Genomic DNA, 16340 nt, shown 5'->3' on the forward strand with positions numbered 1-16340 from the left:
GATATCATGATGTCCTTCAGATTTAACCGTGGAACAGGAAGCCAACTATCAGATGTCTGATCAGAACTACTTTCTAAAGATGAAGGCCCTGAGACCCGTTCAGATCGGGTTCACAGCAATCGCAGGGCATGTGAAAGATAAAATGAAGTTAACCGAGGGTTACTGATAAAAGAAGTCAGGGCACCCCAGGAGAATGAGTTCCTGGAGAGCATTTTTGTTCCGTAGGATGATCCCGGAAATAGACCAGTAATAAGCAGGTCCAAGATGGTACGGTGACTCCATGGTGCCCAGCACGACAGCTTCCTCCATGCCGTCATTCGACCATCGAGGGTGTTCCTCTCATCTGTCTGGCTTAAGATGTATTTTGTAACACAGATAATTAAAAAAAAAACCAAAAACCAAAAAACAGGGCATTGCACATACTGTCGTGGAACCTGTCTTACCTACTTTGAAAAGCAATACATTTTAAATTCAATGAAATGGATCTCAGAAGACAATGCCACACACACACACACACACACACACGAAGCTAAGGCCATCCTAACACGGATGTTAATTTCCACACTGTTCAACGCTAACCAGACCAGGCCCCAACCTCCTCCCCGAAGCACCCACCTGGTCAGTTTAACAGTGCTGTCTAGGGATGCTGAGAGCAGTAAGCCTTTGGACCTACTGCTGAAAGCCAGTCCACGGATCTGTTTGCCATGCACGGCAATGTACTGACTGCTTTTCATGTTGGCAGTACTCAACATCTTAACACCAAAGCCTGCCAAAGACAAGAGAGCGTGAAATCACTGGAAGTCAATTTAAGGCAATGCAAACCACCTTTTCAAGTAGCTCTTTTGTTCAGCTTTCCTGGCATATAAATCCCTGGAAAACAGCCAGTCAGACAAAGAAAATAAAAATTCCCCAGGGTTATAATTGTTTTAAACAGTATATTCCACTCCAAATGTCCAACCACAGGTGAACAGATAAACCACTATATACACATATACACAGAATACTAGCCAGCAATACAAAGACATAAACTACTGATAAATACATAATATGGACGAATCTCTGTAACTTTATGCTGAAAGAAGCCAGACAAAAAAGCTAATACTGTAGGAGTACAATTATTAAAATTCTAGAAAATGCAAACTGATGTATATTGACAGAAAGTAGATGAGTGGCTGCCTGGGGATGAGGAGAGGAGGGAGGGGCAGATAGGAGATGGATTATAAAGGGCATGAGAAAACTCTGGGGGAAAAGATGGGTTCATTATCTCGATCATGGGGATGGTTTCAGGGCTGTACACATATATCAAAATTCATCCAACTATACTTTCAATATGTGCAATTTAGTGTATGTCAGTCAAATTTCAATAAAGCTATTAATATAGATATCCACAGAGAGTGAAGATGAAGAAAAAGTGAACAATAAAGAATGGAGATGGGTGATTTCTGTGTCAGGTAGTCAAGATATACTATATTTGTCTGAATGGAATAAAAACAGATGACACTTCAAGTATTCTAATCAATTTGCATCATTTCAGAAGAAGAAAAAAAATCCCCCACCAAAATTTGTCCTTTTTAATTTATTGATACTCTGTTCTATTCCTAGACTCTTGACAATATATAATTATCTATTATTATCCAAGTTATCCATAAACAGAATTTCTCAAATCCTAGAATCAAGACACCCTTGAGTCACACTTTAGCTTCTCTGGGGAAACAAGTAGGAAAAGTTCATTATCTTTTCTCCTGAAACAGAATTAGGAGAGCCAGAAGACAAAGAGGGAAACTACAGGCTTTAAATCAACAGGGAACACAAATACTGGCCTAATTCATGATCAAGGGAAACAAAGAGAAATTAGCCATCAACAGGCTATCAAGATCTGGCTGTGCTGTGTGGGATAGATGCATTAAGGAAAAAGGAACAGATCACCCCCATTCCATTGCTGGGGGAACAATTCAAATAAATAAATATTTTCCCAGTTGTAGGGAAGGCTTTTATGATACTTTATTAAAGATGTGGATGGGCTATAAACGTTATAAATAATCCTTTTATGTTCCCCTTAACTGGAGCTACTCTCAACTCCCAGCTATCAGTGAACGGAAAAATATGCAATAATGAAGGAATGTTACTTCTAATCCTATATATACCTAAGTTTAGGGGGACACAGTTGTGAAGCGTTTGAATGAAACTTGTTAAGTGGGTAAACAGGAAATCAGGTTGAAGCAAAAGGACCTGACAGCTGGGAGAAATCACATGCTAAAAATTATGCAAAGAAACATCTACTACAATTAGGAATGATTTAACTGGGCATGTGAGGAGATTTGGTTTTCAACATTATGACAACCTAAAATTAAGCTTTTAAAAAAGCACAAAATATGAGACTACTTAATATTTACTATATTATTATCAATATTAATCAATGTATTTCCAAATTCTTTTATTCAAAATTTATCTGTTTGAATACTACTGAAAATAAGTATTAAATCTTGTTTCAACTTGAATTAGCCCTTGGGATAGTCTTTTTTTTTTTTTTTTTTTTTTAAGATTTATTTATTTATTTTAGAGAGACAGTGAGTGAGAGAGACAGCAGGAACAAGCAAGGGGTAGAGTAAAGAAATAGGGAGAGAAACTCAAGCAGATTCCCTGCTAAGCACAGAGTCCAACTGGGGGCTGGATCCCACGACCCTGAGATCGCGACCTGAGCCAAAATCAAGAGTAGGATGCTATACTGACTGAGCCACCCAGGCACCCCTAGGATAGCGTTTTTAAAAATATTTCCAGGGGCGCCTGGGTGGCTCAGTGGGTTAGAGCTTCTTTCTTCGGCTCAGTCATGATCCTAGGGTCCTGGAATCGAGCCCCAAATCGGGTTCTCTGCTCAGCTGGGGAGTCTGCTTCCTCCTCTCTCTCTGCCTACTTATGATCTGTTTGTCAAATAAATAAATAAAATCTTACAAAAAAAAATTTCCCGGGATGCCTGGGTGGCTCAGTGGATTAAGCCTGTGCCTTCAGCTTGGGTCATGGTCTCGGGGTCCTGGGATTGAGCCCACATAGGCTCTCTGGTCAGCAAGGAGCCTGCTCCCCCACCCCCCCACCTGCCTTTCTGGCTGCTTGTGATCATTCTCTCTGTCAAATAAATAAATCTTAAAAAAAAAAATTTCCAGTCTTGGGGCACCCGTCCAGCTCAGTCGGTAGAGCATGTGACTCCTGATGTCAGGGCCCTAAGTCTGAGCCCCACGCTGGGTGGAGAAATTATTTAAAAAACAAGTAAACAAACAAACAAACTTAAATTCAAGTCTCATACTCTCCCGACTAAGCCTGTCGGATGCCCCCATGAATCAGTACCTTTAACAGGACAGAAAGGGGGTGCTGTTCTTCTCCTTGGACTACACCAGTAACCCATGCTTCCAAGTACCCTCCCTGCTCTTACTTTATCACAGGTATTAATTCGCATTTCTGAGCTCTGGGTGAATACATGTACAGAATGAAGCCAATGGACAGGTATCTCTGCAGCCCCTGCAGAGAATCGGCATTAAAGGACTAGGGAAGGTGGTCTGGCGGGCTGTGGCCAGTGTTCACCTGCTAGCGAGTCCTGGATTCTGCAAACAGGGAGCAGAGAAGCAAATGAAGTCCAATAATGAACACAAAGGCCGAGGTGCTTGACCGCTCACCTGGCAGGAAGGAGGCCTGAGGAGAAGGCTGGGACACCACCAGGCAGCTCAGAGCATCACAGTATGCCATGATGCGGCAGTTTCCTGTCTGAGACACGGCGAAGGTCTTCTGGAAATGGTACTTGTGCTGGTTCTGGCTGGAGGGCAGGCAGTTCAGGGAACGTGCTTGGGAGCCCCTGGGGGGCTGTGAAATCTGATCCCGATGCTGCACAATAAGTTTCTGCAAGTCCTAAAATGAAAACCATGTTGTAAGTGTGAAGCCTTTTTGTCTGATGCTCCCCTCCTGCACAATCCCTTCATCTGACATGGGGATGTTTTTTATCCGTTACATGGAAATGCTGACACGAGTCCGAGAGAGAGCCCCGCAGCCGTTCTCCCCTATTTCAACCTGCAACTGAGCCAACAAGAGCCCAGATCAGAAAATATGAGGGCTGGAAGTCTTCAGTGGTCATCTTGGCTACACCCCTCATTTTCTTGGTAGGCTCAGGGAGGTAAAATGACTGAGAATTTGAATTATCAGCCTGCTGTTTAATTGGTTCGAAGTTCAAACTGCTGAATTCATCCCAAAGTGTGTATACTTCCGATAAACGCCCTAATCAAAAATAGAATAAAGAGGTGCTCTTGTTTGCTCCTTGAAAAGCTTGGTAAATCCTTCTTTGTATCTGAGATGAACCGAAGCTCTGTTTAGATTCCTTCTCCACTCCTATCCCCGAAGTTCTCTGGATGAGGACGGCAAAACCTACCTGCACACGATTATGAAGCTTACTGCACTCGTCAGTGAGGACTTGAAGCTGGAGCCGGCACTGCGCCGATTCTAACTCGGCCTGCTTCCTCAGCATCTGCTCCTTCAGTAAGGAACTAGAAGGGGAAGCCAGCAACAGGGGAAGATGAGAAGGCCACAGAGACTTGCCAACAAGACGTCAGATTAAGTTTATGCTATGATAAGTTTTTGCTGTAAATATGTCATGATGGTGAATAAAACACAACAAAAGAAAAAGTCTCACATCCAGAAACACTACAGAAAGTAGCATGCAGGGCTGAACTCACGAGTCACTGGGATTCAGCGTTAACGCTGGCAGTGACGAGCAGGAATCTGGCTCTTACTAGGGAATGAGACTAAAAATGCAAAAATGCCAGATGACGGGACAGGGCCAAGCTCACTGCTCGATTTAGAGCCAAATATAAGAGTAAAATGACAATTTTTTAAAAAGATTTTATTTATTTATTTGACAGACAGATCACAGGTAGGCAGAGAGGCAGGCAGAGAGAGAGGAAGGGAAGCAGGCTCCCCACTGAGCAGAGAGCCCAATGTGGGGCTTGATCCCAAGACCCTGGGATCATGACCTGAGCCAAAGGCAGAGGCTTTAACCCACTGAGCCACCCAGGCGCCCCTATAAGAGTAAAATGACAATGTTAAAAGAGCAAGGTTTCCTGGCGGATTAAAAGAAAATAGTAAGTTACCAGTTCATCAGATACTGAAATTAAATAATACCACAAAAATGAGGCTGAAATTAAAAAGACAGAAGGTATATACTGGGAAAATGCTAAGACCATTTGAATTAGAAAGCATGAACAGGCATAAAGAGGAACAATGCATAATGAAAAAAATACATTCACCAAGAATAAAAATTATAGATCTGCATGTACCTAAAGACACTTTCAAAATATGCAAAAAATAAAAAAAAGATTTCCACTCAGAAAACAGGATAGAAAAAAGATGAAAACTTGAAACGAAGAGATAAAGCCACCCTATTTATCTTCATGGAACGTTCAAGAGAGCCCACAAACCATTCAGCAAGGTGCTGGAATTAAGATCAAGAAAATTAGGTTGGGGCCCCTGGCTGGCTCAGTCAGAAAAACATGTGACTCTTGATCTCAGGGTTACTGAGTTCAAACCCCACAGTAGGTATACAGAATAATGAAAAAATAAATGAACTTGAAAAAAAATTAGATCAACAGCATTTCCCATATGCCAGATAACTGGTTAATAAATGTAATAGAAAAAAAAAATCACTCACGAGAGCACATCTAACAAGAGCAACCTAGGAATAAAGTTAAAGGGTATGAAAGACCTTTATGAAGAAAAGTACACTTGTAAAAGGCATCAGAAGACAGTGAATAGTGGAAGGATATTATATAATGTTCACAGCTGGAATGACTCAAAATCAAGAAGATAGAACTTCTCAAGTTACTCTAAAAATTTAATGCAATTTCCATCAAGATTTCAAAGGGAACTTTTCCTTTTGAAATCTTGATGGAAATTGCATTAAATAGAACTTAGGAAACTAATTTTAAAATTAAGAGCAAAATGCCAAGAATATCAAAGTCAATTTGAAGAACAAGGTGGGAGGAAGTATTTTAAAGTTACAATAAATTATAACTTCAGAATACTGAGCCAAGAATTAACAAAGAGACCATGGAACCTAAAACTCAAAAACTTAATCTAGGATACAGGCAGCAATGAAGACTTATACAGGAAGAACATATTACTTAATAATTACACTGCAACACCTGGTTATCCATAAAACTAGGTTTAAAAAAATACTTAAAACCTACATAAAAAGCAATTTTTTAAAAAAAGATTTTATTTGACACAGAGAGCGAGAGAGATCACAAGTAGGCAGAGCAGCAGGCAGAGAAAGAGGGGGGACCCCGATTGATACGGGGATCAATCCCAGGACCCTGAGATCATGATCTGAGCCGAAGGCAGAAGCTTAACCCACTGAGCTACCCAGGCACCCAAAAAAATCAAAAATTTTGAAGAACCTTTAGAAGAAGTCGTCTTTATGAAGCAGTGCACAAACCCTACCCCCCACAAAACAAGAGATAAATAACTATATTAAAATTAAAAACTCATGTTCAACAAAAGATAACATAAACATGTTAAAGAGACAAGCCACAGACTGGGAGATGCTATTTGCAACCTGCAAAGAATCAGTACTTGTAACCCCTGAACAACATGGGTTTGAGCTGCACTGGCCCACTTACTGTGGATTTTATTTTTTCAATAAATACACTGGAAAATTTTTTGGAGATTTGCAACAATTTGAAAAAACTCATAGATAAACCTAGAAAGGTGTAGTCACATACCCTAGAAATGTGGAAAAAATTAAGAAACAGGTATTATTGTAAAGATCGAGTACGTAATACATATAACATATAAATTATATGTTAATCAACTGTTTATGTTACCAGTAAGGTTTCTAGTCAACAGCAGGCTCTTAAGGTTAAGGTTCTGGGGACTTACAAGTTATATGTGGATTTCTAACTGTGTGAGAGGTTGGTGCCTCTACCCTGAGTCAACTGTATAAGGAAAACATAATGAACTATAAATCAGTAAGAAATAAACAATGTATTTTGCTCAATATAGATGAACAGAAAATATAAACAAAATTGAGAGAAGAGTATGTCCAACCTCATTAATAATTGAGGATATACAAATTAAGTAACTACTACTGACTCCATGAGACTGTCAAAATTAAGTCTGATAATATAAAATGGACAAGAGTATGAAAACAAAGAGAAATTTTGCTGATGGGAGTACAAATTGGAAACAGCTTCTTGGAAGAGCAATTTGACAGTAGCTAGTAAAGCTGAAATTCCATGTGACCTAGGATAAAGTATTTCCACTTCTAGGCCTAAAGACACTCTTGCCCATCTCTCTGCACCATGGCTTATATTAACAAAAACTGAAAACCACCTTAAGTGTCCACCAATACAAAACACATATAGGGAAATTTTATTATTTTTTATTTTTTTAAAGATTTTTATTTATTTATTTGACAGACAGAGATCACAGGTAGGCAGAGAGGAAGGGAAGCAGGCTCCCTGCTGAGCAGAGAGCCTGATGCAGGGCTCAGTCCCACCCTGGGATCATGACCCGAGCCGAAGGCAGAGGCTTTAACCCACTGAGCCACCCAGGAGCCCCCGTATAGGGAAATTTTAAATTAGAGAACTAGAACACTCTACAGAACTAAGAATCAATAAGCTAGATGTATCCCAACCGGGGTAAGTTCTCCAAACGTAATTCTAAACAAACAAACAAAAAAACAAGTTACAGAGGAAGATTATAATCTAATAACATCTGCATAAAGTGTAAAAACTCTGTAAATCATACTATACATGATTTATGGTTATAGGTCCCCTGAGGAAAGGGATGAAATTAAGGAGAATGTAGTTCTCAAAGAAGCTTCCGGTTTACCTATAATGATTTATTTTTTTAAGGCCTACAGCAAATACGGCAATTTGTTAAGATCTGGTAAAGTCAAGCACAAGGTTGTTCATTTTATTAAATCCCTGTATTTATTGGCATTTTCAAAAGCTTCACATTTTCTAAAGAGGATAGGGAGCATACTGATTGATTATAGTAATCAGCAGTTTATTTTTAACTTTAATTTCCATGTAGTTAACACAGTGTTTTATTAGTTCCGGGTGTACAACACAGTGATTCAACACTTCCATGTGTTACAGTGCTCATCAAGGTAAGGGCACTCCTAATTCCCTTCACCTATTTCACCCATCCCCACACCCACCTCTGGTAACTATCTGTTTGCTCCCTATACTTAAGAGTCTACTTTTTGTTTCTCTTTTTCCCCCCCTTTGCTCATTTGTTTTTTTTTTTTAAATTCCACATAGGCATGAAATCATTTGGTATATGTCTTTCTCTGACTGGCTTATTTCACTTAGTATTACACACTCTAGCTCCATCCATGTTGTCATAAAAGGTGAGATTTCATTCTTTTCTGTGGCCAAATAAGATTCTATATTATGTATGCATGTATGTATGTGTGTATACCACCTCTTCTTTACCCAACCATCTATACCTAGGGTGCTTCCATAGTCTGGCTATGGTAAAATGCTATTTATAACATAGGGGTGCATACATCCCTTTGAATTAGTGTTTCTGCATTCTATCGGTAAACAGTAGTGTGACTAATGGATCATTGGGTAATTCCATTTTTAATATTTTGAGGAACCTCCACACCATCTTCCACAGTGGCTATTTCGGTGTACATTCCTATGAATAGTGCATGAGGGTTCCTTTTTCCCCACATCCTCGACAACACTTGTTTCTTGTGTTTTTGATTTTCAGACATTCTGACAGCTGTGGGGGTATAGCTTGGATTTGCATTTCTCCAATCATGAGTGACAATGAACATCTTTTCATTTGTTTCTTGGCCATCTGGATGTCTTCTCTGGAGAAATTTGTTCACATCGTCTGCCCATTTTTTTTTTTTTAAGATTTTATTTATTTATTTGACATACAGAGATCACAAGTAGGCAGAGAGGCAGGCAGAGAGAGAGGAAGGGAAGCAGGCTCCCTGCTAAGCAGAGAGCCCGATGCGGGGCTCCATCCCAGGGCCCTGGGATCATGACCTGAGTGGAAGGCAGAGGCTTTTAACCCACTGAGCCACCCAGGTGCCCCTTCCCATTTTTTTTAAATTGGATTATTTGTTTTTAGGGTGTTGAGTTGTATAAGTTCTTTATATATTTTGGATACTGACCCTTTATTGGATATGTCATTTGCAAATTATTTTCTCCCATTCAATAGGCTGATTTTTAGTTTTGTTACTGTTCCCTTTGATGTCCAGAAGCTGTTTATTTTGATGTTGTTCCAATAGTTTATTTTTGCTTTTGTTTCCCTTGCCTCAGGAGACATATCTAGAGAGATGTTGCTACTGCTGATGGCAGAATAATTACTGCCTGCGCTCTTCTAGGTTTTCTATGGTTTCAGGTCTCACATTTAGGTCCTCAATCCATTTTGAGTTTCTTTTTTTTTTTTTTAAAGGTTTTATTTACTTGACACAGAGAGAGAGAGAGAGAGATCACAAGTAGGCAGAGAGAGAGGAGGAAGCAGGCTCCCCGCTGGGCAGAGAGCCCGATGCGGGGCTCGATCCCAGAACCCGGAGATTATAACAGGAGCCAAAGGCAGAGGCTTAACCCACTGAGCCACCCAGATGCCCCCATTTTGAGTTTATTCTTGTGTCTGGTGTAAGAAAGTGATCCAGTTTCATCTTTTTGTATGTTACTGTCTGGTTTTCCCAACACCATTTGTTGTTGGAAGAGACTGTCTCTTTCCCCATTGCATATTCTTTCCTGCTACATCAAAGATTTATTGATCATGTAACTGTGGATTCATTTCTGGGTTTTCTATTCTGTTCCATTGAACTATGTGTCTATTTTTATGCCAGGACCATACTGTTTTGGTATGTTTTGGACCATACAGCTTTGTAGTATCACCTGAAGTCTGGAATCGTGATACCTCCAGTTTTTTCTTTTTCTTCTTTTATGATTCCATACAAATTTTAGCAGGATTGTTTGTTCTGGTTTTGTGAAAAATGCTGTGGTACTTTAATAAGGATTGCATTAACTGTGTAGATTACTCTAGGTAGCACAGACATTTTAACAGTATTTGTTCTTCCAATCCATGAGCATGGAATGTCTTCATTTGTGTCATCCTCAGTTTCTTTCATCAATATTTTATAGTTTTCCACGTACAGGTCTTTCTTGTAAGTTTATTCCTAGGTATTCTGTTTTTGGTGCAAATGTAAATGGGTTTTCTTAATTTCCCTTTCCGCTGCTTCATTATTAGTGTATAGAAATGGAATGGATTTCTGTATATCGACTTTTCATTCTGCAAATTTACTACATTCATTTATCAGTTCTAGCAGTTTTTTGATGGAGTCTTTGGGTTCTCTACATACAATATCATACCATCAGCAAATAGTGAAAGTTTTACTTCTTCCTTACCAATCTGGATGCCTTTCATTTTACTTATTTCTCTCATCTGATCACTGTGGTGAGAGTGGACATCCTTGTCTTGTTCCTGACTTTAGGTGAAAAGCTCCCACTTTTCCCCCACGAAGGATGATTTAGCTGTGGGGTTTTTCATATAAGGGCTTTATTATATTGAGTATATTCCCTTTAAACATACTTCGTTGAGATCTTATCATGAATGGATGTTGTACTTTGTCAATTGCTTTTTCTCATCTATTGAAATGATTATATGGTTTTTAACCTTTCTCTTATTGAGATGATATATCACATTAATTTACTAATAATGAACCACCCTTGTATCCTGGGAATAAATCCCATTTGATCATGGTGAAAGATTTTTTTTAATGTATTGTTGGATTTGGTTTGCTAACACTTTGGTGAGGATTTCTGAACCTATATTCATCAGTGGTATTGGCCTGTAGTTCTCTTTTTCTGTGTTGTCTTTATCTGGTATTGGTATTAGGGTGACACTTGACTCATGGAATTAATTTCTAAGTTTCCCTTCCTCTTCTATTTTTTGAAAAAGTTTGAGAAAAATTAGGTATTGGGGAGCCTGGGTAGCTTTGTCGGTTAAGCAGTCGAATCTTGATTTGGGCTCAGGTCATGACCTTGGGGTCCTAAGGTCAAGCCTTGTGATGGGCAACACACTCAGCAGGGAGCTTGCTTCAGGATTCTCTCTCCCTCTGCCCGCCCCCCGCTAAAATAAATAAATCTTAAAAAAAAGGGGGGGCGGGGGTGCCTGGGTGGCTCAGTGGGTTAAAGCCTCCGCCTTCAGCTCAGGTCATGATCCCAGGGTGCTGGGATCGAGCCCCGCATTGGGCTCTCTGCTCAGTGGGAAGCCTGCTTCTCTTCCTCTCTCTCTCTGCCTACTTGTGATCTCCGTCTGTCAAATAAATAAATAAAATCTTTAAAAAAGTAAGGTATTAACTCTTCTTTAAATGTTTGATAGAATTCATCTGTAAAGCCAACTGGTCCTGGACTTGTTTGTTGGGAGTTTTTTGAGTAATCAGCAAAGCTCTAAATATAATCATACATTAACAAACACGCCTACAAAGTTAGCTTTTTCAACAAAATTACCCTCTTCACACACCTGCCATGTAAAAACACTAAACATTTACTGGACCAAGTAAGTTATTTGTTGGACGAAACAGAAAAAAAAAAGAAGGAAATTAAAATCATCTGTAATTCCACTACTCAGTGACTACCTGCAGTATTTTTTACTTCGCAAAAAACATAATCACCATAATGTGCTTTTCACATGACAAAGTATTACGTGCACTTTAAACATTAATTTAAATAAATGTGTAGTATCCCATCACATGGATATGCCAGAGTTTACTCAATCAATTAATTCTCTCAGTTTGGATTAGCAGTGTGCTTAAATGAAAAGTCTCATGAAGTAAATCTTTTTGTTTAGAAAAATGATTCCATTTATTTACTTATTTTTAAAGATTTTATCTTTCTATTTATTAATCTGAGAGTGAGCGAGAGAAGAAAGAACGAGGCAGGGGAGGGGCAGAGAGAGAAGCAGACCCCCTGCCGAGCAGCAAGCTTGACTGGAGGCTCTATTCCAGGACTCCAGGATCATGACCTGAGCCAAAGGCAGACGCTTAACCAACTGAGCCACCCGGGCACCCCTATTTATTTTTTAAAAGACTTATTTATTCATTTAAGAGATAGAGAGCTCACGTGAGTGGGGGATGGGGCAGAGGGAGAGAATCTTAAGCAGACTCCCACTGAGTGTAGAACCTGACGTAGGTCTTGATCTCTCGACCCATGAGATCATGACCTGAGCTGAAGCCAAGAGTCAGACACCTAATCGACTGAGACACCCATGTGCCCCTAAGGATTTTACTTTTAAGTAATGTCTACACCCAGTGTGGGGCTTGAACTTACAATCAAGATCAAGAGCTGCATGTTCCACCAACTGAGCCTGCAAGGCACCACCCCCCCATTAGTAAATCCTTGCACACATTTCTTTATAAATCATTTCTTTAGAATAAATGCCTGAAGTAGAATTACTTTTAAATGCTTCTGAAGCATAAGGCCAAGGGTATCTCTAAATAAACAATTGTGTCAGTGTACATTCTTACCAGCACTATTATGAGAAAACCCGTATCTCTGTGATCTCTTAGTGGGTATTTTTATTTTTTTTTAATGTTCTTAAAGTTTATTTTAAGCAGTGTTATTAACAATTGTTCTTGGGCTTCCAAAATCCTGATAATTTCTTACATTGCACAACATGTGCAAAGATCCACTTAAGAATTTTCTGTGTAAGACATCCAGATGGCCAACAGACACATGAAAAAGTGCTCCACAATACTTGGCATCAGGGAAATGCAAATCAAAATCACAATGAGATACCACCTCACACCAGTGAGAATGGCTGAAATTAACAAGTCAGGAAATGACAGATGCTGGCGAGGATGTGGAGAAAGGGGAACCCTCCTACATTGTTGGTGGGAACGAAAGCTGGTGCAGCCATTCTGGAAAACAGCACGGAGGTTCCTCAAAAAGTTGAAAAATAGGGCGCCTGGGTGGCTCAGTGGGTTAATGCCTCTGCCTTCGGCTCAGGTCATGATCTCAGGGTCCTGGGATCGAGCCCCGCATCGGGCTCTCTGCTCCGCAGGGAGCCTGCTTCCTCCCCCCTCTCTCTCTCTCTGCCTGCCTCTCTGCCTACTTGTGATCTCTCTCTGTCAAATAAATAAAATCTTTAAAAAAAAAAAAAAAAAGGTTGAAAATAGAGCTACCCTATGACCCAGCAATCGCACTACTGGGTATTTACTCTAAAGATTCAAATGTAGTGATCCGAAGGGGCACATGCACTTGAATGTTCATAGCAGCAATGTCCACAATAGCCAAACTATGGAAAGAACCTAGATGTCCATCAACAGATGAATGGATAAAGAAGATGTGATATTATATATACAATGAAATACTATGCAGCCATCAAAAGAAATGAAATCTTGCCATTTACAACGACGTGAATGGAACTAGAGGGTATTATGCTGAGCAAAATAAGTCAATCAGAAAAAGATAATTATCATATGATCTCCCTGATATGAGGAATTTGAGAGGCAACATGGGGGGTCTGGGGAGTAGGGAAGGAAAAAATGAAGCAAGACAGGATTGGGAGAGAAACAAACTGTAAGACTCTTAATCTCACAAAACAAACTGAGGGTTGCTGGGGGGAGGGGGGGTAGGGAGAAGGTGATGGGGTTATGGACATTGGGGAGGGTATGTGCTATGGTGAGTGCTGTGAAGTGTGTAAGCCTGAAGATGCACAGACCTGTATCCCTGGGGCTAATAATACATTATATGTTAATAATAATAATAATAATAAAAAAGAATCTTCTGTTGCTGTTGAGGGAGGGCTTAGGGACATGAGCAGCAAAATATGGCAACACTTGAGTAATGTGTCAGATCTTCTTTTTTGTTGTTTTGTTTAAGGTATCATTAAGCCTATTATAGGGAAGAGGAGACTAAGACATGGAAAAATGTTCCAAGTGGTTATAAATTATCTACAAAGAGTAAGACAAGGAATCTCTGATTAAATGTTCATAGTATTTAGAAGCAGAGGCAGACAGTAAATGTAAACCTTAGAGAAGAATTGGAATAAGCTCCAAAACTTCCAGAGAACCTCTCTGCCCACACCAGGTGTGAGGTATTACTGGAGGGCTGCAGGTTTCTCTATGACTTTGGATTTGGCGGGGGGGAGCTTAAGACACCATGGTCTTGGCTTCCCTGGGTCATGTTACTGCTGGCTTAACTACCAGAGGTGATTGTGAGTTTGTGGGGATAGCTAAGTGCTCCTGCAGAAGGAAGAACTGCTCTACTCCTTCTGAATCTGCCTGCTCCAATCAGCACACAGCACTCAGGCTCGGAAAACAGAGGTTTATACGAGGCACAGAAGACAAAAAGGAGTAACTGGCATGGTCTGCCACCTGTCATCCTTCTTTTATCTTCCCCTTCTTTTAAGGGATTAGTTTTTCATGACCCAGGTGTCAGTCTTCCCAGAATGAAAATGTTGTATGATGAAACATGGATCAACGCTCCCTAGATTATATGACAGAAACTTTATTTAAGCTGGCAAACAAAAATTGAAAACCAATGTATTGACTTATATAACCGAGAAATCCACTGAAGCCTAACTTCAGGCATGGCGGAATCAAGGGCCAGGAACCTCTCTTTCTCTACTTATCAGCTCTGCTTTCTTGTGCATCCAATTCATTGTCAGGTAGGCTCCCCCATTCTACAGCTGAGAAAGCACACATTCGATACGCCTGGGGCCCACAATCAGTGAGTTAGCTGAAGTCACAATTACTCGATACTCCAAAACCTCATTTTTTTTTTTTTTAAAGATTTTATTTATTTGTCAGAGAGAGAGAGAGGGAGAGAGAGCAAGCACAGGCAGACAGAATGGCAGGCAGAGGCAGAGGGAGAAGCAGGCTCCCTGATGAGCAAGGAGCCCGATGTGGGACTCGATCCCAGGACGCTGGGATCATGACCTGAGCCGAAGGCAGCTGCTTAACCAACTGAGCCACCCAGGCGTCCCTCATTTTTAATGCTATATGGAGAGGAAACCATGTAGACCTCCTTCAGAAGATATCAGACATGTATTATAAATCACGATGTGAGACAGATTGCCAGTGATCCCCCAGATATCACCCCCCCCCGTCACAGTCCAGGTAAAGCCTCAGAACCATATAAAGAGTGATTCATACCTCCTTTTTCAGATCTGTCAAGTAGGTAGATTCTTGCCACCTACCTTTTCATGCGCTCCTGTTCACTGGTGTCCAGAGCTCTCAGGGTTCGGGCATAAAGAACAACGATGTCACTGTGCTTGGCTTTCTTGTTGCACTAAAGAGCCCAACAAGATATAATCAACGTGGTTTTAGGAATCCTCCTGACTTAACATGTTGACTGTGCACACGCTCATTCCTTATCTATGGTTCTTACCTGGGGACATTTTCGTGCCTGGCCCTTGAGCCACTTAGAAATACACTTATACCCAAAGAGGTGCCCACAGCGTAATGCTGAGAGTCGATGATCCCCAGCATTGGTCCAATGTTCAAAACATATTGTGCAAGTGTCCCCATCTTCATCATCCATAGAAACAGAAGGTAGAAGAGGGCTGGTCTTCTGGGGAGACTGAATGGAAACCAGAATACAATTAAATTAGAGAAAATACAGAATCAGTCTCAAAGAGGATGTGCAACTCTATCAAAGCAAAACCACACAAAAACAATACAAACCCAACTGAAAACACTGTGGGAAAACTGCAACATCTCTGAATCACCTGTCATTCTTTGTAAAGTGCAATCTGGCCAAATGTTTCGTATAAGCCATGAAATGAAAATATTATTTCTCTTGGATCTTATGAAATTCTTGGGATTTTTTTTTTCCATTCAAATGAAGAAAAGGAGCTATCTTTACAAAGACATTAAAAAAAAAAAAACAAAAAAAAGAAACAAATCTAGTAGTTACCTGGATAACCAACAAAGGGAAGAGTAGGTTGTTATACATTCAGTTAGGTTCATAATCAAGTTAAATAGTTATAAAATACTTGAATAGAAAATACATAAAAGAAACCCAGAAAAACAAAGAGAGGATAAAAAGAGCTTACAAAAAGAATACAAATGGTTCAGAAGTGTTCATTTATAATTAAAAAATGCAAATTAAGATAAGAAACCATTTTTTCATTTATTAGATGGTATAAACTGATGTCTGATGATTCCAAGCAATGTTGAGGGTTAAGGAAGAAACAGCCATGCTTCCCACTGTTGCTGCAGGTAGAAAGTGACACAAATTTTCCAGAGGGAAATTTGGCATTATCTATCAAAAGTATCTTTCCTTTCACAGAGCAATGTCTCTGGTAAAAATATATCCACGAATAGT

General features: G+C 40.0%; 1 protein-coding gene across 3 annotated transcripts in view; it reads right to left on the reverse strand.

Moving 5' to 3' along the window:
• The window catches only part of LOC111152988 (ring finger and WD repeat domain 3), a 45223-nt gene that overhangs the window by 7457 nt on the left and 21426 nt on the right, over nt 1–16340 (reverse strand). For all 3 annotated transcript variants that reach the window (XM_022511780.1, XM_022511781.1, XM_022511779.1), the window contains 5 exons: nt 15402–15593; nt 15211–15302; nt 4409–4523; nt 3666–3894; nt 616–766 (listed from right to left, as the gene is read on the reverse strand). In XM_022511780.1, coding sequence (XP_022367488.1) covers nt 616–766; nt 3666–3894; nt 4409–4523; nt 15211–15302; nt 15402–15593 — 779 coding nt within the window. The remainder of the gene's footprint in view (nt 1–615; nt 767–3665; nt 3895–4408; nt 4524–15210; nt 15303–15401; nt 15594–16340) is intronic.

The sequence above is a fragment of the Enhydra lutris genome, unplaced genomic scaffold, assembly GCF_002288905.1.
Source record: "Enhydra lutris kenyoni isolate GAN:26980312 unplaced genomic scaffold, ASM228890v2 scaffoldscaffold30, whole genome shotgun sequence".
In the NCBI taxonomy this organism is placed as follows: Eukaryota; Metazoa; Chordata; class Mammalia; order Carnivora; family Mustelidae; genus Enhydra; species Enhydra lutris.